At 35.7% G+C, this 15,271-nt stretch overlaps 1 protein-coding gene across 1 annotated transcript; it reads right to left on the minus strand.

Annotated features, from left to right (window-relative positions):
• Nucleotides 1-4,122: 4,122 nt before the first annotated feature.
• dazap2 (DAZ associated protein 2) lies at nucleotides 4,123-12,854 on the minus strand. The gene is made up of 4 exons (XM_041799261.1): nucleotides 12,704-12,854; nucleotides 9,349-9,467; nucleotides 9,006-9,254; nucleotides 4,123-6,762 (listed from the first exon to the last, which is right to left on the minus strand). Exons 1-4 carry the CDS (start codon nucleotides 12,714-12,716, stop codon nucleotides 6,634-6,636), a joined length of 510 nt encoding a protein of 169 aa, XP_041655195.1. The 5' UTR covers nucleotides 12,717-12,854; the 3' UTR covers nucleotides 4,123-6,633.
• Between the last annotated feature and the right edge of the window lie 2,417 nt (nucleotides 12,855-15,271).

The raw sequence follows: 15,271 nt of genomic DNA on the forward strand, positions 1-15,271 counted from the left end.
ACTTTACTACACACATCGTGACTGCTGTTTAGTTGATAAAATTCAAACTATTCAAATTAGGGATGTAATAAAACGGCTCACAATAGGGTATCTATCAAGACACAGCATCCAGAATATGATTTTATTGCTCTCACTTAATTTTCTGCTTTATGTATACAATTCTTTTGTTCCTATTCTCTGACCGTAAAAATATCATCTTACTGATTTTCTTCACAGATATCTTATTCAGTTTGCCTCTGAAGGTCTCCTCTTCATGTACAGCGAATAGTACCCTCAGCTGGTTAAATAGAGTGTTGCAATAAGGGTGTATGTTTTTGACAAATCAATTTAAATTGCTCATATTAGCACTGATTTTAAATTGCATTGCCGTGTATTGTTGCATCCCTGAATTCAATAACCAGAGAAGAGACATCCTCATATGGTAATCATAGATATAAGACAAAAAGCTTACTGAAACAATGACAACAAAAAAACTCAGTTTTGTGTTCATTCTGATCAGTTCAGTCTGATTTCAGTCTGGGCAGTCGATGCAATAATCTGGCAAAAATAAGTATTTTTCAATATATGCATGCATCCCTAAGTAATTTACTTATGTGTATAATGAAGTAGCCATTTCTTTTAGTTACTTAAAACTTTTCCATTGAGGGTCACAAACCAAAAGATATAAAAAGATGACTAGGCCACTTTTATGTACCTGTATGTCATTTGTAGCATACTAAAGTTAGTAAAACCAACCCAGTGTAAAGCAACATATTCTTTGTAGTTTAACTTCTTAAGACCCTGCATGCACGTTTGAGGACATTACTTGTTGGATTTTCTACAACAGATTTCTACTAGATAATTGTCCAGGATGCTCATTGAAGTTTATGTAATTTGCATGAAATGCTGGAAGAATTGGCTGTGGATATTTCAGGGAATTTGTTTGAAAATTCTCAAGTATTTTTAAGGAAATTTAGCAGATAGGTTTGTATATTTTGGAGAGTTCCCTTGGAAGTTTTGGGGAAATTTGTTTTGGATGTTTGTGATAATTTGTTGGGAAGTTTTTGGGCACTGTCATAGAAATTCCAGGACTTTATTTGTTAATTTGAGTAGTTTTGATGGGAATGGGGGGGTGGTTTGAATTTTTCAAGAATTTTCATGGGAGTTTCTGGGCATTTGTTTGGATGTTTCTGTTGTTATATGGAATTAATTTGTATTTTTGTTTGGGATTTGTCCAAAAATTTTAGAGGGAATCTGCTTGAATTTTTTTTTTTTTTGGAATTTACATGGAATTTTGGGAAGAAAGTTCTGAAATGTTGAGGCTTTCTGATAAAGTTTCACTGAAACATTTGGGAACTACTCAAAGAATTATTGGGATACTTTTTCTGGGAACATTCTTTAAAATATATTGATAAATTTAAAAAAAATGTAGGTAATTTCTTTGAAAACCTGCCGAATTTGTATGGATTTTGGAGAGGAAACTTTAAAAGAAATTCCTTTTAAAAGCCAAGACTGATGTTTGAACTTATGAGGTCCTACTTATCCCAAAGAAGTGGGGGAAAATAAAAATGCATTCAACAAAAGCTCAGGTCTCAGGAGGTTAAAGAAGGAAGGCATTTATCAAAGTTTTCCATTAATGAAGTGACTGGCCATGCTTAAGATTTTAGCATAGCCGGTCAGTCTTCAGGGGGCCCTGGCTACCACTGGATCCAGTCCTGGTCAGGATGAGAAGGATGCTTTGATCAGCTGATGGCTAATCTGCAAATCCAGACACAAAAAAGAGCAAACTGCTTGAAGATGTCAAACTTTATAGGTGCTGGTGCTTGAAGATGCTTGGCGCAGTATACTTTGTAAATTGGACCTTGTTTTACTCAAGTCATGAACAATGCATGCCAATGAATTCCTTTCAAAATGTTTACAGAATGTTTACTGAATTGATAGAAGTAACACTATCTAGTGTTGAAACTCATCAGTATAATACATAAGGGTGCAAGCTTAAATACTAGTGCGGGCCATAGCATTTTAGTTTGCAGGTTAATTTAAATGGTTTTGACACTGCTCTTTTAGAGTGTAGATCAGTGTTATTCAATCCTGCTTAACCAAGGAGCCAAATAGTTGAAAAAAAAATCCTTTGCAAGAGCCACAATCCAAACCTGCAGATTTTAATCCAATCGTTTCTAACACACACACTACCCTATTTATAATCAGAGCATGCAGAGCTTGGTTTCAGAGTTCATTTTCATCATTCATCATCAGTTTTTCATTTTTCTTTATCTATAGTTAAGATAACTTGTCAACGTCATCAGATGTGCATTATTCTGTTCATTTATTCTACTTATTTGTTAAAATACCAGCTAATCTTTATGCAATGTAAAATTGCAATCTAAGTTATTTAAAAAGATTAGTTAAATATTGTGAATATTAAAGATAAGGTTAGAAAATTATGAAATTCAAAGATAAGACACTTCAGATGAGTGAAAAAATGTAAAATAATTGGAAATGATGCACTTTATTACAAGGGAAGACAAGGGTTGGTTGTCACACAGGTTGGTTGTCACACTCATTATATTTTCCCACCAGAGGGCGCTGTCTCCCAAAATTTCAAATGGATATTTCTGGAATTGGGACCAAAGCTCACCTAAATAGTCTTCAGCTGAACTTGAGGTGAGAGGACTTTTTGTGTTTTTCATGTCAAATTGTAAACATTCAGCTCCGCAGTATTTTTCTTCTAGGCTTTTCCACAATGGGTTTATAAAACAAAACAATTGGTACCCTTAAAAGTGTGAAAGGAAAGCTATAGTTGAGATTGTTGTTAGATAACTAACCAGCTGTTAGACTGTTGTTAGCCTTGATGCTGGCAAGAAATTCCAGTTTGGGTTGGTCGTCACATTCTCTTTGGGGTTGGTTGTCACAGACGTTCAGGGGAGGTATGGGAGAAGTGTTGGATGTGCAACCAGTAAGCACACAAGCTCTGCTTAGTTGGAGAGCATAGATCCTACATTTGCTATCACTGTAACTCAAATAGTGAATGCATGTAGCCCGATTCAGTAGGCTATTAATGTTAGGCCTATTTGTTTTGTTCTTAAGGTTGCTATAGGCTGGCCTAAAGATGTTCCTGCTCATGGTCCCTGCTCATGGACTTTGCTCATGTTGTGTTAACATGCATTAAGTTATTTGTCAACTTGTGAATGCAATTAAGGTTTCAAATTTAGTTCCACCTTCTTTTCAAGATTTTTGCTATTAAAATAATATTGTGGCAAAAAAAACCCATTGTGTGTGACAACCATCCCTGCGATAGGGTTGGTCGTCACGTGTCTTTGTTTCAATAAGTTGGGAAATGAGAGGGGTACACATTTCAAGCCAACACCTTTAGCTTCAGTTTAATGCAGGAATGATTATTGACAGGTGTTTTGATGAGCAATTCACACTGGAGTAAAAGTGTGACAACCAACCCCATTCTCCCCTAAATATCATTACTGAATACCAGTGTTAGATAACTGAAACATGACGTTCATCTTGAATTTACAAAATAAAGAAATAAATATATTTAGTGTGTCTGATGGAGTTGACAAAAATCCAGAAATGATTGGGGAAAAAGTCACAAATATCTACTTATTATTGTAGTACAACAAAATTACAAAGTAAAGTTCAGAACATGTTTCGCCCCTTTTCCCAAGAATTTGATATTTATCTTGCATGTTTCATTTTTGCATACATCCAATGGAAATATACGGACAAAAAAAATATAGGTTGAAATTAAATTTGACATTGAAAGCCTATAGTATAAGTGAACAATAATAAGGGAAACAAATTGATGTGACTTGAAATGGATAACTTCTTATGTCAAAATTTCCATTGGTTAATGTTTTCTGAGGGAATTATTTTTCCAAGTAAGACCTAAAAGAGCACTTAAAACAGTCACAAAAAGCTGTTCATGTACTAAAAAAGTGGGGGTATTTTCTGACATAAAGAGATAAACTGTGCATTATGTTTTCTGGTCATGTGGGCATGAGCATCCACTGACAATCCAGGAAATGTCAGTTACCTGTGACACAAACCAGCCAGGAAAAGACAACTAAAACCCAAAATTTAAAACATTTCTGGATACAGTATGTTAGATCAGAAATAAACAATCATACAAGGTTTCAAATTTCCAAAATAACCTTTATTCTAAACTTACATTTTAAATTTTAAGTTTAGTATAAAAAAGTTAAGTGCACCTAAGTTCTTTTTTTCAAAGTATTCCATCTTTGACACTCATCTCCTTTAGTAATCTTAAAAGATAGAACGTGTACCAAAGTCCGTCACATCACTTTAGTACATACATCTATGTTTTACAAAATATTGTAAAGAGAATCCCTGAACTATAAATGTCCATTATCCTTCGACAAAGAGAGAGATCCATTTGCTGGCTGTGGTTGGCATAGCATCTACTGGTCAGCTGTAGTTATACAGTACTTCATATTGCTGGGACAAAGCCACCATTATGCTGCTTTACAAATAATCAGAGCAGAGATGGAAATAAAGAAAAAACATGTCTGAATCAGATTTTAGAAGCTTTGATAGCTGTGGCCCTCTTCATTGGTATAAAATGAAAAAAAAAAGAGATATTAAATGAACATTGAGCCATTTTTGAGCAACGTGTCAGTCATGTTTCGGGGTTAACTACACGAATGAAGAGCACACAGCTGGTCTTTAAAATAACAGAATCACTCCGTTTATTTTCAGGTGGCCACAGCTGTTAAAACTTTTGATATGGCGTGTCGGATACCCAGTGAAACATCAACGCTACCAGACACCAATATGAAGAATATCCACAAATGTATGTCAACGGTATCTTATCAAGACTCAGATACCGTCTTTAAGTTTGCACGATCACGTATAAAGTAGTGATTCAAAAGAGTTTTTTTGCCTTAAAATCAACAATTATGCTGACAGTGATATTAGCCTCGCTGCAAACGTTTGCATACACTTTCAGGCTACGGAGCACGTCACATCTTGACTTTCAAGTGGACAAGACTTGATGAATTTAAGAGTGTAAAAATGTTCAAAAATCTCACAGCTTTCTTTAAAAAGTCATGAAAACAGAGCTACAAAACAAAAATAAAAGAGTAGCCCCTTGTGTGCAACCACTCACATTTGCTTTAGCAGTGCATCTCAGATAAAAAGTATTCAATCAAATTTGTAAAAAGGTGCAAAAGTATACAACTACTTAAAGATGCAAACAACCCACATAAAGTGACGACAACACATTTACTAACATCTGCAGTCATGCTGGACTGAAGGTTTGGATACCAACACTCTCATAACTGCTGATTTAATGATATGTCTGCTTTTAAATCGTGACTTTTTTAAATTTAAAGTCACGCTGAACTTAAGTGCATTGAAGACCAAATCTTTGGTACAACCGCTCATTGGTTATACTAAACCTAACTACTCATGTAGATCACTTCAATGTGGAGAAAGGAAAATATAAAAAGGAAATATTCCATAAAGTAAGAGAATGTTAATGCGATCACAAAGATTTCCTACAGTGAATAAATACTTTAACAGATGGTGTGAAAAAGTCAAACAAATGAAGGTAGTCCATGAAAATAGAACAATAAAACATTTAGTGTATAAACTCTGGGTATCCGACTGTGAAATAGAAAAAAGAAATGGAAAAAAAAAAGCTAAAATGTTACACCAACCACCCCTTCCCGCTCATCTTACTTTTTGGATTTACTTTAAATTTCTTTCCTTTAAGTTTACTGAAGTTAATTTGCTTTATTTAGGGCTATCCCCAGTGCTCTTTGGCACTTGACTATGTTCATCTACAAGTTGCCCAACAAGGTACAGTAAACCACTTTGGATATTGCGTGAACTCTTTGTTTTTATTATTTGCTTTAATTTATTTCATTTACAGCTGATTTCAATGTCATGATTTGTCCGATATAACACATCACTGTGCAAGAAATTTGCAGTGGTCTTTTAGATTCTGTGCAAAGGACAAGACAGCTCTAGCTAGACGCATCCAGGATGCTTTTTCTTTTTTTTTTTTTTTTTTTTTTTGTATAGCTGAGATGTTCTTTCTCATACTTGTATTTACAGGAAACTAATACACATCTATTAATTTAACTACACTAAAGAAAAGACAAGTGAATGTTTATTTTTTCAGCGCTTTCACTGCAACTTTGTAACTGCATTTCACTTTCACTATAAAGCAGCTAAACTACAGAATGCAGGTCTGATATTTCAACATTTCATTGAAGTAGCTTTACAGGTATACAAGGACATCTCAGTGTGATTTGTGATCCATTCAATCAAAGGAGACCAGGTCTTTGGAAAAACACAGATGCCTGGAGGAGGTTCAATCTGGAATGACCAACGAGGTTAGACCCACTTAAGTAATTTGGCATTATTTCACATTTTCAAATTAGCATTTGCCCTCTCCGAGCAGAGTCATTCATCATAAGATCTCAAGGTAAGAAGTGGAGTACTGTACCTTTCACAGGGGCGCTAAAATATTACATTCCGTTAGGTGAAATCAGTATTGTGGCATGGCCAAGCAGCCTGAAGAGGGGGAGGCTTATGGGAAGAAGGGGGAGGAACTGGGATTTTTCGTTTGGGATGGGGGCACGGTTGAGGCATGAGGGACGAGTCGAAGACTTGCTGTTACCAGATTGTATAACCTCCGCTGGATCCACCCAGGAAGAAGTTGTTCTTGCGCTGTGTCATTAGAACATTGGCACTCTGCATGGCAGCCAGCTGAGCTGCGTTAGGTGGGTGTCCAGGAGGTGGGGGCTGGAGACAGAGAGAGCAGAAAATTACCATTGGACTGACAAAGATAGAAAGCACTGATAGCGATTAAGGCTAACTACTTTAAATGAGCAAGAAATAACAAGCACATTTTTTCCCCAGATACTTTAATTACATGTTTGTTTAAAAAAATAAAATGCTAAAAGGAGACTTGGAGAAAATAACAAGAAAAAACTCCAAGGTATTCTCGTTCGAGCAATTTAAAGGTACAGAGTGTAAAATTGGGAATATTAGCAAAATCTAGGAGTCAGATTCGAGATTGCTAAACTCCAGTAGCATCCGCTGCAACCAGCAGAATCAGAAAAGTAAATCTGTTATTTGGTCATTCTGTGGTGCGATAGATGCAAGATGATCCAAGATGGCGGATTCCATGAAGGAGACCCTCACTGTGCATGAATAAGGCTTATACTAAGTTGATAAAAATTAAACATGTTTATATATTCAGGTGATTAGATAGTAATCTAGAAAGGCCTACTTTTCCTTTGTTTTAGTTTCAGTTTTACCAAGTTTTTTTCAATAAATGATTCTTGGCTAAATATTGCACAATGCACCTTTACATTGCTTTATTTTCCCAGTATAGTCATGTGGACAAAGAGCACCTTAAACCTTTACGTTTTGTGTCCAGGGAGGGCTCATTCCTACATATTTTGTTTACCAAAGGAGTTTTGGCAGTTATGATTGTCATTTAAAGCAGCCAGTGGTTCGGTATGTAAATTGTAAATAGACGTGAGCTTAAATAGCACTTTTCTCATCGTATGACTAGTCTAAGCACTTTTTCCTATTCACACAGTGACGGCAGAGGTTGCTGTGTAAAGTGTTCATCAGTAGTAATCCCATACATACGCCAGTGATGCAGCAGGGGGAGAAATTGGGGTTAAGTCCCTTGTCCAAGTTAGAAGTATTTTTGATTAAAGAATTTTCACAAAAAAATATTTAAATCAGTGAAGAAGTGTTGAAGGTTTGTGTTAGCTTTGTAAAATTTCCTTTGTTTGTGATGAAATGACAGCGGCAGTATTAACAGGTGGGTCTTATGGACCTGGGCCCACCCTAAAGGTTTGGGACAAAATGCTTTCCTTGCTCCTGCTTGTGTATTATATAGCCATCTGAATGCTATATAAAACCTAAAATACAGTTTTCCCTTTAAAATATGCAAAGTTATAACTATGCAGCCAAAATATGGGTTTTAACGATGTTTAAGTTTTATTTACTTGTTTATCATTCTATATTTTCCTGTGTATTGTTTTTTTGTATTTTGCCCTGATTTAGTTGTAAAGCACTTGTTATTTTTTATTGTAAAAAGCTACACAGATAGAGTGACTGGGTCTCCTTCATCAACCGTTCTTATGAAGAAATTTGTTCTTAAATATGTTTTCATTCTTACATATGTTTTTAAATATGATTCTAATTCCCATTACTGGTGCTGAAAATATACTTAACTCTTTATCTTTCTGTGCCCTTTGTTGCAGCACCACATCCACTTTAGAACTGAAGAAGTATTTCAAAGTATTATGATGCTGTTAAATCTGGATGTTAATGATATTCTGATTCTTCTCCCTTTCACTCGTGTGCCCTCTGTGTTTGCACACTGCCCTCTAGTATATGCTTTCATATGGGCAAAATAGTGGACATTTTTGTGCATGTGCTTCCAGCGTGCCTGCAACTGGCATTCATCAACTCGAGAACACAGGTACGAACAATTCAGCAGTTTAAGAATGCATCATGAACCCTACATACGTTTCTCTTAAGTACTTTCTTAAGAAAAAATTCAAGAAAAAAACATAGGAAGATATTAGTGAATGACGCCCGCTGTTATTTTAGATATGCCATTTGGATTTTGCTATTTATTTGCTATTATGAGCAAGAGAGAGGAATAAAGTGTGCACTTGTGTGCACATTGCAATGTCTGTTCTTGACAAGTGCTTTCTAAATAAACTTTACTTGCCTACCCTTTCCCAAACATGTTCTGTTGACATAATGCTGCCCAGAAATATTTCTCAGTTAAGAAAAGATATCATTGAATGGGCTCACATGGACTTAAGCATCCTGGATTCTAAAGAGTTTATTGTTCACACATGTAAACATAATGTCTTGAATATGATACATTGGGATACAGCTAATAAAAGGATACTCAAGTCTGTGTAAGCCTACTCAATATCAATCAGAAGATTGACTCCTATCTGTTTTTATAAGAGGGGAAATTAAATGAATTGAACTCAGTCAATACTCACTGGGATGGAGACACTAGTGCCACCTGTGAAGCGAGCACCAGCATCAAAGCCCCCGTCCACCATCACTGTTGAACCCGGTGGGTACACTGCTCCCATGGGATAGTAAGCCATAGGGACATTCTGGCCCACTGGCCCAACAGGCATATGTGGCTGCATGGGCATGTACACCTGAGCACCAGGGTAGTGAGAGGACATCTGAGGCAACTGACCAGGCACCTGAGGTGGAAGCACATATCTGGGCTGGTATATCTGCACACACACAGAGGAGAAGAGGCAGGATTTAACCGTTTAGCACCATAAGGAGTAACTGTCTGATCAATTAAGATAAAACTGTCATTATTACCTCAGAATATGCAGGTGGTGTGTCTGTGTAAGGAGGTGCCTGAGGAGACATTTGCATAGCAGGAGGGTATACAGGTGCAGTGCTCTGCTGAGGGTACACAGCCTGCTGTGGATATGAACCTGCAAAACAACATTTTACTTTTTATTCTGAACACTGACTGACACGGAGAGATCTGGTTGATTGAGCGACTTTGGTCAGAGTCAACAGTAGAGAGCAAGAATTTAAGAGAGGTCAAACATTTCACAGAATCAACAAAAGAGAATGACAGAGGACAAGCTGTCGATGACATGTCAAGAAGGAATTTACAGGAAAACTAAAGAAAGTAGTTTCATATTTTAAAACAGCCGGAAAATGTAGGGCATATAATGCCTCTGCGGTTAAAGATCATTCATATTATCATTACAACTTAAGATAGCTGTCATTAACTGTTCATGTGTTCATTCACTCTACCACTGCTGTTCACTTATATTACCACCATATGCAGTGACTGGTAACCCCTTTGTTTTCTTCACTTGGACATTATATTAGTGCCTTCATTGTTAAATTTGACAAAGCCTGGTTTCCCTGTTTTTAAAGCATGATAATGTCTCTTATTTCTGTGTTGCAGCTTTTCTAATTTATATGTATGAAAAATTACATGTTTGAACAAATTTGGCAGTTTTATTTAGATTTATGTTTAGTATACATCATTTACATGAGATTATTCCTTGTTTTTTAATAATTAAAAAAAATTAATAATTTTGACTGTAGTTATGATCAGAAAATCATTAGATGATAGGTCTAGATCAGGGGTGGACAACTGGCAGCCCAGGGTTACATGCGGCCCTCCTCTTCACTCAATGCAACCCCACCGACCCATCCCCCAAAGTCAATTTCAACTTCTACTCAATTACAAACTTGAAGAAAACATGACAAACCTGCCAAGAAAGTGTGAAAAAAAGAAACATTTCAAATATATTCTTCGATTGATAGCATTTGTTTGGTTTAATGCAAGAAAGTAGAGATGTAAATGGCAGTAACTGCATCAGGAAAACGTTTTTGTAAGAATCACTAGTGGCATTTTAAAAAATTTAGATATGCCACTAAAATATATTAAAATAACTGTGGGAATAATGTTTCACTGCATTAAAAAAATGGCTTAAATTTGATTTAATTCTTTGTTAAGCTTATCATTTTTTATATAAATGTTAGAAAAATGACCATGGATGCTTTTTATTTTTCACTTTGAGTTATTAGCAGTCATAGTTGTCGGATAAAGAATATCCAAAATTACTAACAATTTACCCCTTTGGCACTGAAAATAAAATGAAGGTGGCCCTTCTTGCAACCAGGGTTTCCCATCCCTTATCTAAATGATAGATGATGAAAACCAATTCATAAAATCTTAGCATCAAACGGTTGTCATCTTTGATTTAAAAAATGGCCCCATCTAATTTGTCTCTTTATAAAAACATATGTGTATCACCTGATTCTGCATTTATCTTTAATTTATAGCCAACTTCATTCTGTTATTAACACAATTTTTACTCTTATTTTTGTAACTTATAGAAGATATGCCTCATTTACACTAAATTAGGTCTTGTTAAGGGCTAAATTAAGCACACATTTAGAACCACTTTATAAGCTGACAACAAAAGCTACACATTTCAATAACAACCCTTTGATTTCTATAGGCACTGGTCATGCAGGATATATGCAAAGGGTGTAGTAGGGAACCATCCATGTTATTTTCCAGGTAATTAGATAGAAAAAATTGACTTCATATTTATTATTTTAGAAAAAAATAAAAACAGGTCAGAATTGACCCCAGGACATCATAAAAGTTGATCAGTTCTCTTTGTACCTTCTCAATGACTTCAACTATGAATACACTGTACAAAAACTGTATTCATCCACTTTGGAATTACCAGTAACATTCATAAAGTGTAAATAACTTGTGTTTTCCTTCACTGTAAAATAACTTAACCATACATTAACCACAGTCATTTCAATAACAATCAACTAAGCAATAATTTCATGCTGTTTTATTTGTAGACATGTATGCAGTTTATATTTTTTTCACAGATTTTGTAATGCTACTGTATGGATTACTGCCAAAGGTTTCATTATATTGTTTTACACAATGACTAAATGGTATTTTTCTATCCTATCTACCCCCTGTTCCCACAGTGAGAGCCTCTTATGTTATCCATTAAGATAAGGGCCATAACCCGTTCTTTAAGGGCACCCATTAACCCTGTTATGACATTATGAAACCTCACTGCAAAGTTTCAGGTGTGCCTCATAAGTGCTGAGAAATGCATTTGAAATGATCATTTTCAAGAGCTACAGTTTAAAAACTGACAAAATGACAGGAAAAAAGGAGAAATGCTCTAGCTCTCTGTCCCCATGTGTAAATACTTTCTGCTGTTCTTTGTGTTCCTGCTGGACTAAACAACACTTAAAGGAATTCCCTTGGGCTATGGGAGTTTGTGTAAAGAGCAACTGTGTTGACGTTTTCTTGAGAAATCAAGAACTATTTGGTAGATTAGTTGATAATTAGTATTTTTTGTAGTCTTGAGTCTAACGTGTATGACTAAAGTAAAACCTGCCATAAAGAAAAGATTTGATAATGCTCATATGAGGAACATGTCAGAGTAAAAACATATATGTACATATATTTCTAATATTAATCACCAAACATATTGATTCCCTTTTCAATACTACATACAGTATATATAATATATATATATATTTATATTGAAATGTATTGTTTTTATGGATTTATTACACTCCTAAGCACCTGTCTTATGACAACACAGTTTTTGAGCTTCCGCAGTTTTTCAGGACATCGTGCACTTAAGTAACACAGATTCTACCGTTTCAAAAAACACTCGGTATCTAAAAGTATCTACGTATCGTCAAATTTAACAGCCGTATTATGTACAACTAAACTGGTCTTTTTTTTGTCATATCAATGTGTAAAGTCACACTGACATTTAAGTAGCGTTTGGGTGATTGTCACAGTTTTGGATTCCGATGCTTGTAAACCAAAACAGATAAGCCATGTCAGCTCTGCCTTTAAAATCAGGCTGTAAAGCTAGCTAACTATAAATATGTGACCTGGACACTCATGGTCGGTGATATAAGGTGACAGTAAATTCGGACGTTTAATATTGCGAGCTATATCTTTCGTTTTAACCTACATGCCTCGGCTCAACGTGTGTGCCATACAGACAAAGTCCGTTTATTGTCATGTACGCAGCTGAGGTCCGTTTCAGATGGCCGTTAACGACAGCTTTTCATTCCTTCTTATAACGTCAGCGCCGTGTGGCGAACAGCTGACTAATTACCAAAAAGGGGTCTGGAGAAATACCTTTGTTGTTCATTTTTCTGGATGATCTGGAGACAGAGGATATTTCAGAATAAGCGGAGCTCTGCGTATCTTGTCACGGCCTTAGAACAGGTTACGGCTTCACAATCATTCACTTCCTTGTTTTTCAGCTTCTTGTTGTTGTGGAAGTGGTGACGTCAGCCGTCCTCCGTCTGTAGAACGACGCACTGTGTTACGCGCGTGCGCCCTCTACAGGCAGAAACGGTTGGGATTTCAAGAGAGAATCAAGGTGAACTGCTGACTTCTTTTAAGATGCATATCAGTTTTATTTAGCTCTAATTTAATCAACTTTTAATCAAAAACGATGTTAAACATTCAGAGGACAAGAATCTATGTCTTTACTTCAAGAATAAAAGTGAGAATATTAAGAAGGAGGCCAGCTAGCTCGTTAGCTAGCAAGCTTTACCCTTTAGGCCTTCAAGTAACTAAAAGTTCCTTTTGAGCTGTAAAGTGACAAAAGATGTCCTCATCCAAAAACTGTAATAAAATCTTTTTTTCTACTTTAAAATAATTGAATTGTTTTCATCAGCTTCTTTTCTGTTTATTAAAATCAATTATTAAATGGTTTCAGTTAATTCAACCCTGTATATGTCAGTTTATGTGCCAAAAGCCACAGATTTGAATTTGTTAAACAACAAAAAAAAAAGTTTCATATTCACACAGTCTATGCTAGATGAGATTTTTTTTTTGATTGATGGACACAGTGCCCAGTTTTCAGAGACTGAATAACAACTAAAAATTAGGGCAGCACCATCATAAACTGTAAATTGGTCATTTTGATATACTGGTTCAATTTGGCAAGACTGTTCAAGATTATTGATACAAAAAGGTAGCCTCCTGCTGTAAGTGTTGCTACACATACTGTATATAGCTCAGTAAGTAGAGAAGACAGGCAAAATAGAACAAGCACAGGTGTGGATAATAAGCCCACGTTAATAGTGGCTTTGTTATATTAATTGTTCAAAAAAATACATTAAAAAAAGGCACCAGAATGATTTAAGAGTGTAGTGTCTTGGCTTTTTGAGACTAACTGCACTACTATAATATATCACAGGCCTCATTTCACAAGGACAATATGATTTGTCATAGAAAAGCAAAGGTATAAATATTGGTGTAAGTTTCTTACTGTTGCTTCAGGCTCTGGCCTGCTGCTGCTACTAAAACTCAGCTGCCATTAATAATATTGATAACACCTGTGCATTAGTCTCACTGACAAAGGCCTATCTATAGCTCACGAATTGTGTTAATCTGATACCCTTTCAATCCTTTAGGCTGTAAATCAGTTTGCACTTACTTGTTGATTAATTATGGTCATATAATAACCTGATCTGTGCAGTTAAATGGCCCAGATATCCTAGTTATTTCTCTGCTTGTTGTTAATATCTGTAACTGAATTGTTGACAACTGTTGTCTCACATGAGGTATTTAAATACATGTTCAATGAAATTAGGACTGACTATATGAATTTAACGTGTATTTCATCGAGATAATTAAGGATGGATGTAATTAACTCAACTTGTCCATACTGGAGCTCAAATATAACAAAGGATTTCTTTTTTATCTTTTTCAACGTATAAACAAAAGCCAGGACATAGGTGAACTTTTTTTATTAGAGAAAGAGCTAAAAGATATCACACTTACATACTGTGTACAATCTTGCAACTCAACTACTCATCTAAACTATGTGTACATGTAGATTGTATGTTTACTTGTGGATTGTTGTTGCTTTTGTTGTTTTGATTAATAGCCATGGTGGCAGCACTTGGAGTCCAAGACAGTTTCACTAATAATTTCACATCAGCATGTATCGTATCGTATCGTATCGTATTGTATCATATCGTATCGTAACTTTTGGTTTTCTTCAACAGTTTTGTTTAATAAAAATCTGTATTGATACTGAGACATGCTTCAGTCCTGTTAAAAATAAAATTATTTCTACTAAACACAAAAAACTATGAAAAGGTTGGAGTCTACTACTAAGTAAAGCTGTCAATAACGGAGAGATATCTGCCCATGAGACTTTATTTAGCTTGCAGGCCTGCCCACAGATTTGGCTGAGCCCTAACAAACCCTGAAGAGCCCTCCCCAGATGTGATTTATTGATCAATGCATGTGTGTTGGATCAGTAGCATTGGTGCTGGCATCCTGACATTAGGTATTTTATTCTGGAGCTAAAAAGTGTGTGTGTCAAACTGTTGTTGGGTTCTGATGTAGAAATTATTTCTTTGTGCTTCTTTTAGACCCCTTTAAACCTTTTTTCCGCTCATTTTTGCCACTATTATTCGCCACTTTCGTCAAATTTGTGCAATTGTAACCAATTTTTGCCTCTTTTTTTGCCACTATAAACCAGTTTTTGCCACAATTTAACCCATTTTCTCTTCCCATTTTGCTTCTGTTATCCATTTTTGCCACGTTATAATTGCTTTTCACCACCTTTACCGCCCATCTCTGACACTTTTAAGTTTTTTTGGTGCTTTACAAGCCATTCCACCATTTTTTTTAGCCTGTTTCTTTGCCATTTTCCACCTTCTACCTACCATCCTCTGTTGA

This window comes from Cheilinus undulatus, linkage group 11 (assembly GCF_018320785.1).
Source record: "Cheilinus undulatus linkage group 11, ASM1832078v1, whole genome shotgun sequence".
NCBI lineage: Eukaryota > Metazoa > Chordata > Actinopteri > Labriformes > Labridae > Cheilinus > Cheilinus undulatus.

Bases quoted from the DNA above. Each gene is read 5' to 3' on its own strand.
- dazap2 (XM_041799261.1), bottom strand. The intron at 9,255-9,348 runs GTAATAATGACA...GTGTGTGTGCAG, and splicing joins CACCACCTGCATATTCTGAG to ATATACCAGCCCAGATATGT. The intron at 6,763-9,005 runs GTGAGTATTGAC...CTCTGTCTCCAG, and splicing joins GCACTAGTGTCTCCATCCCA to CCCCCACCTCCTGGACACCC.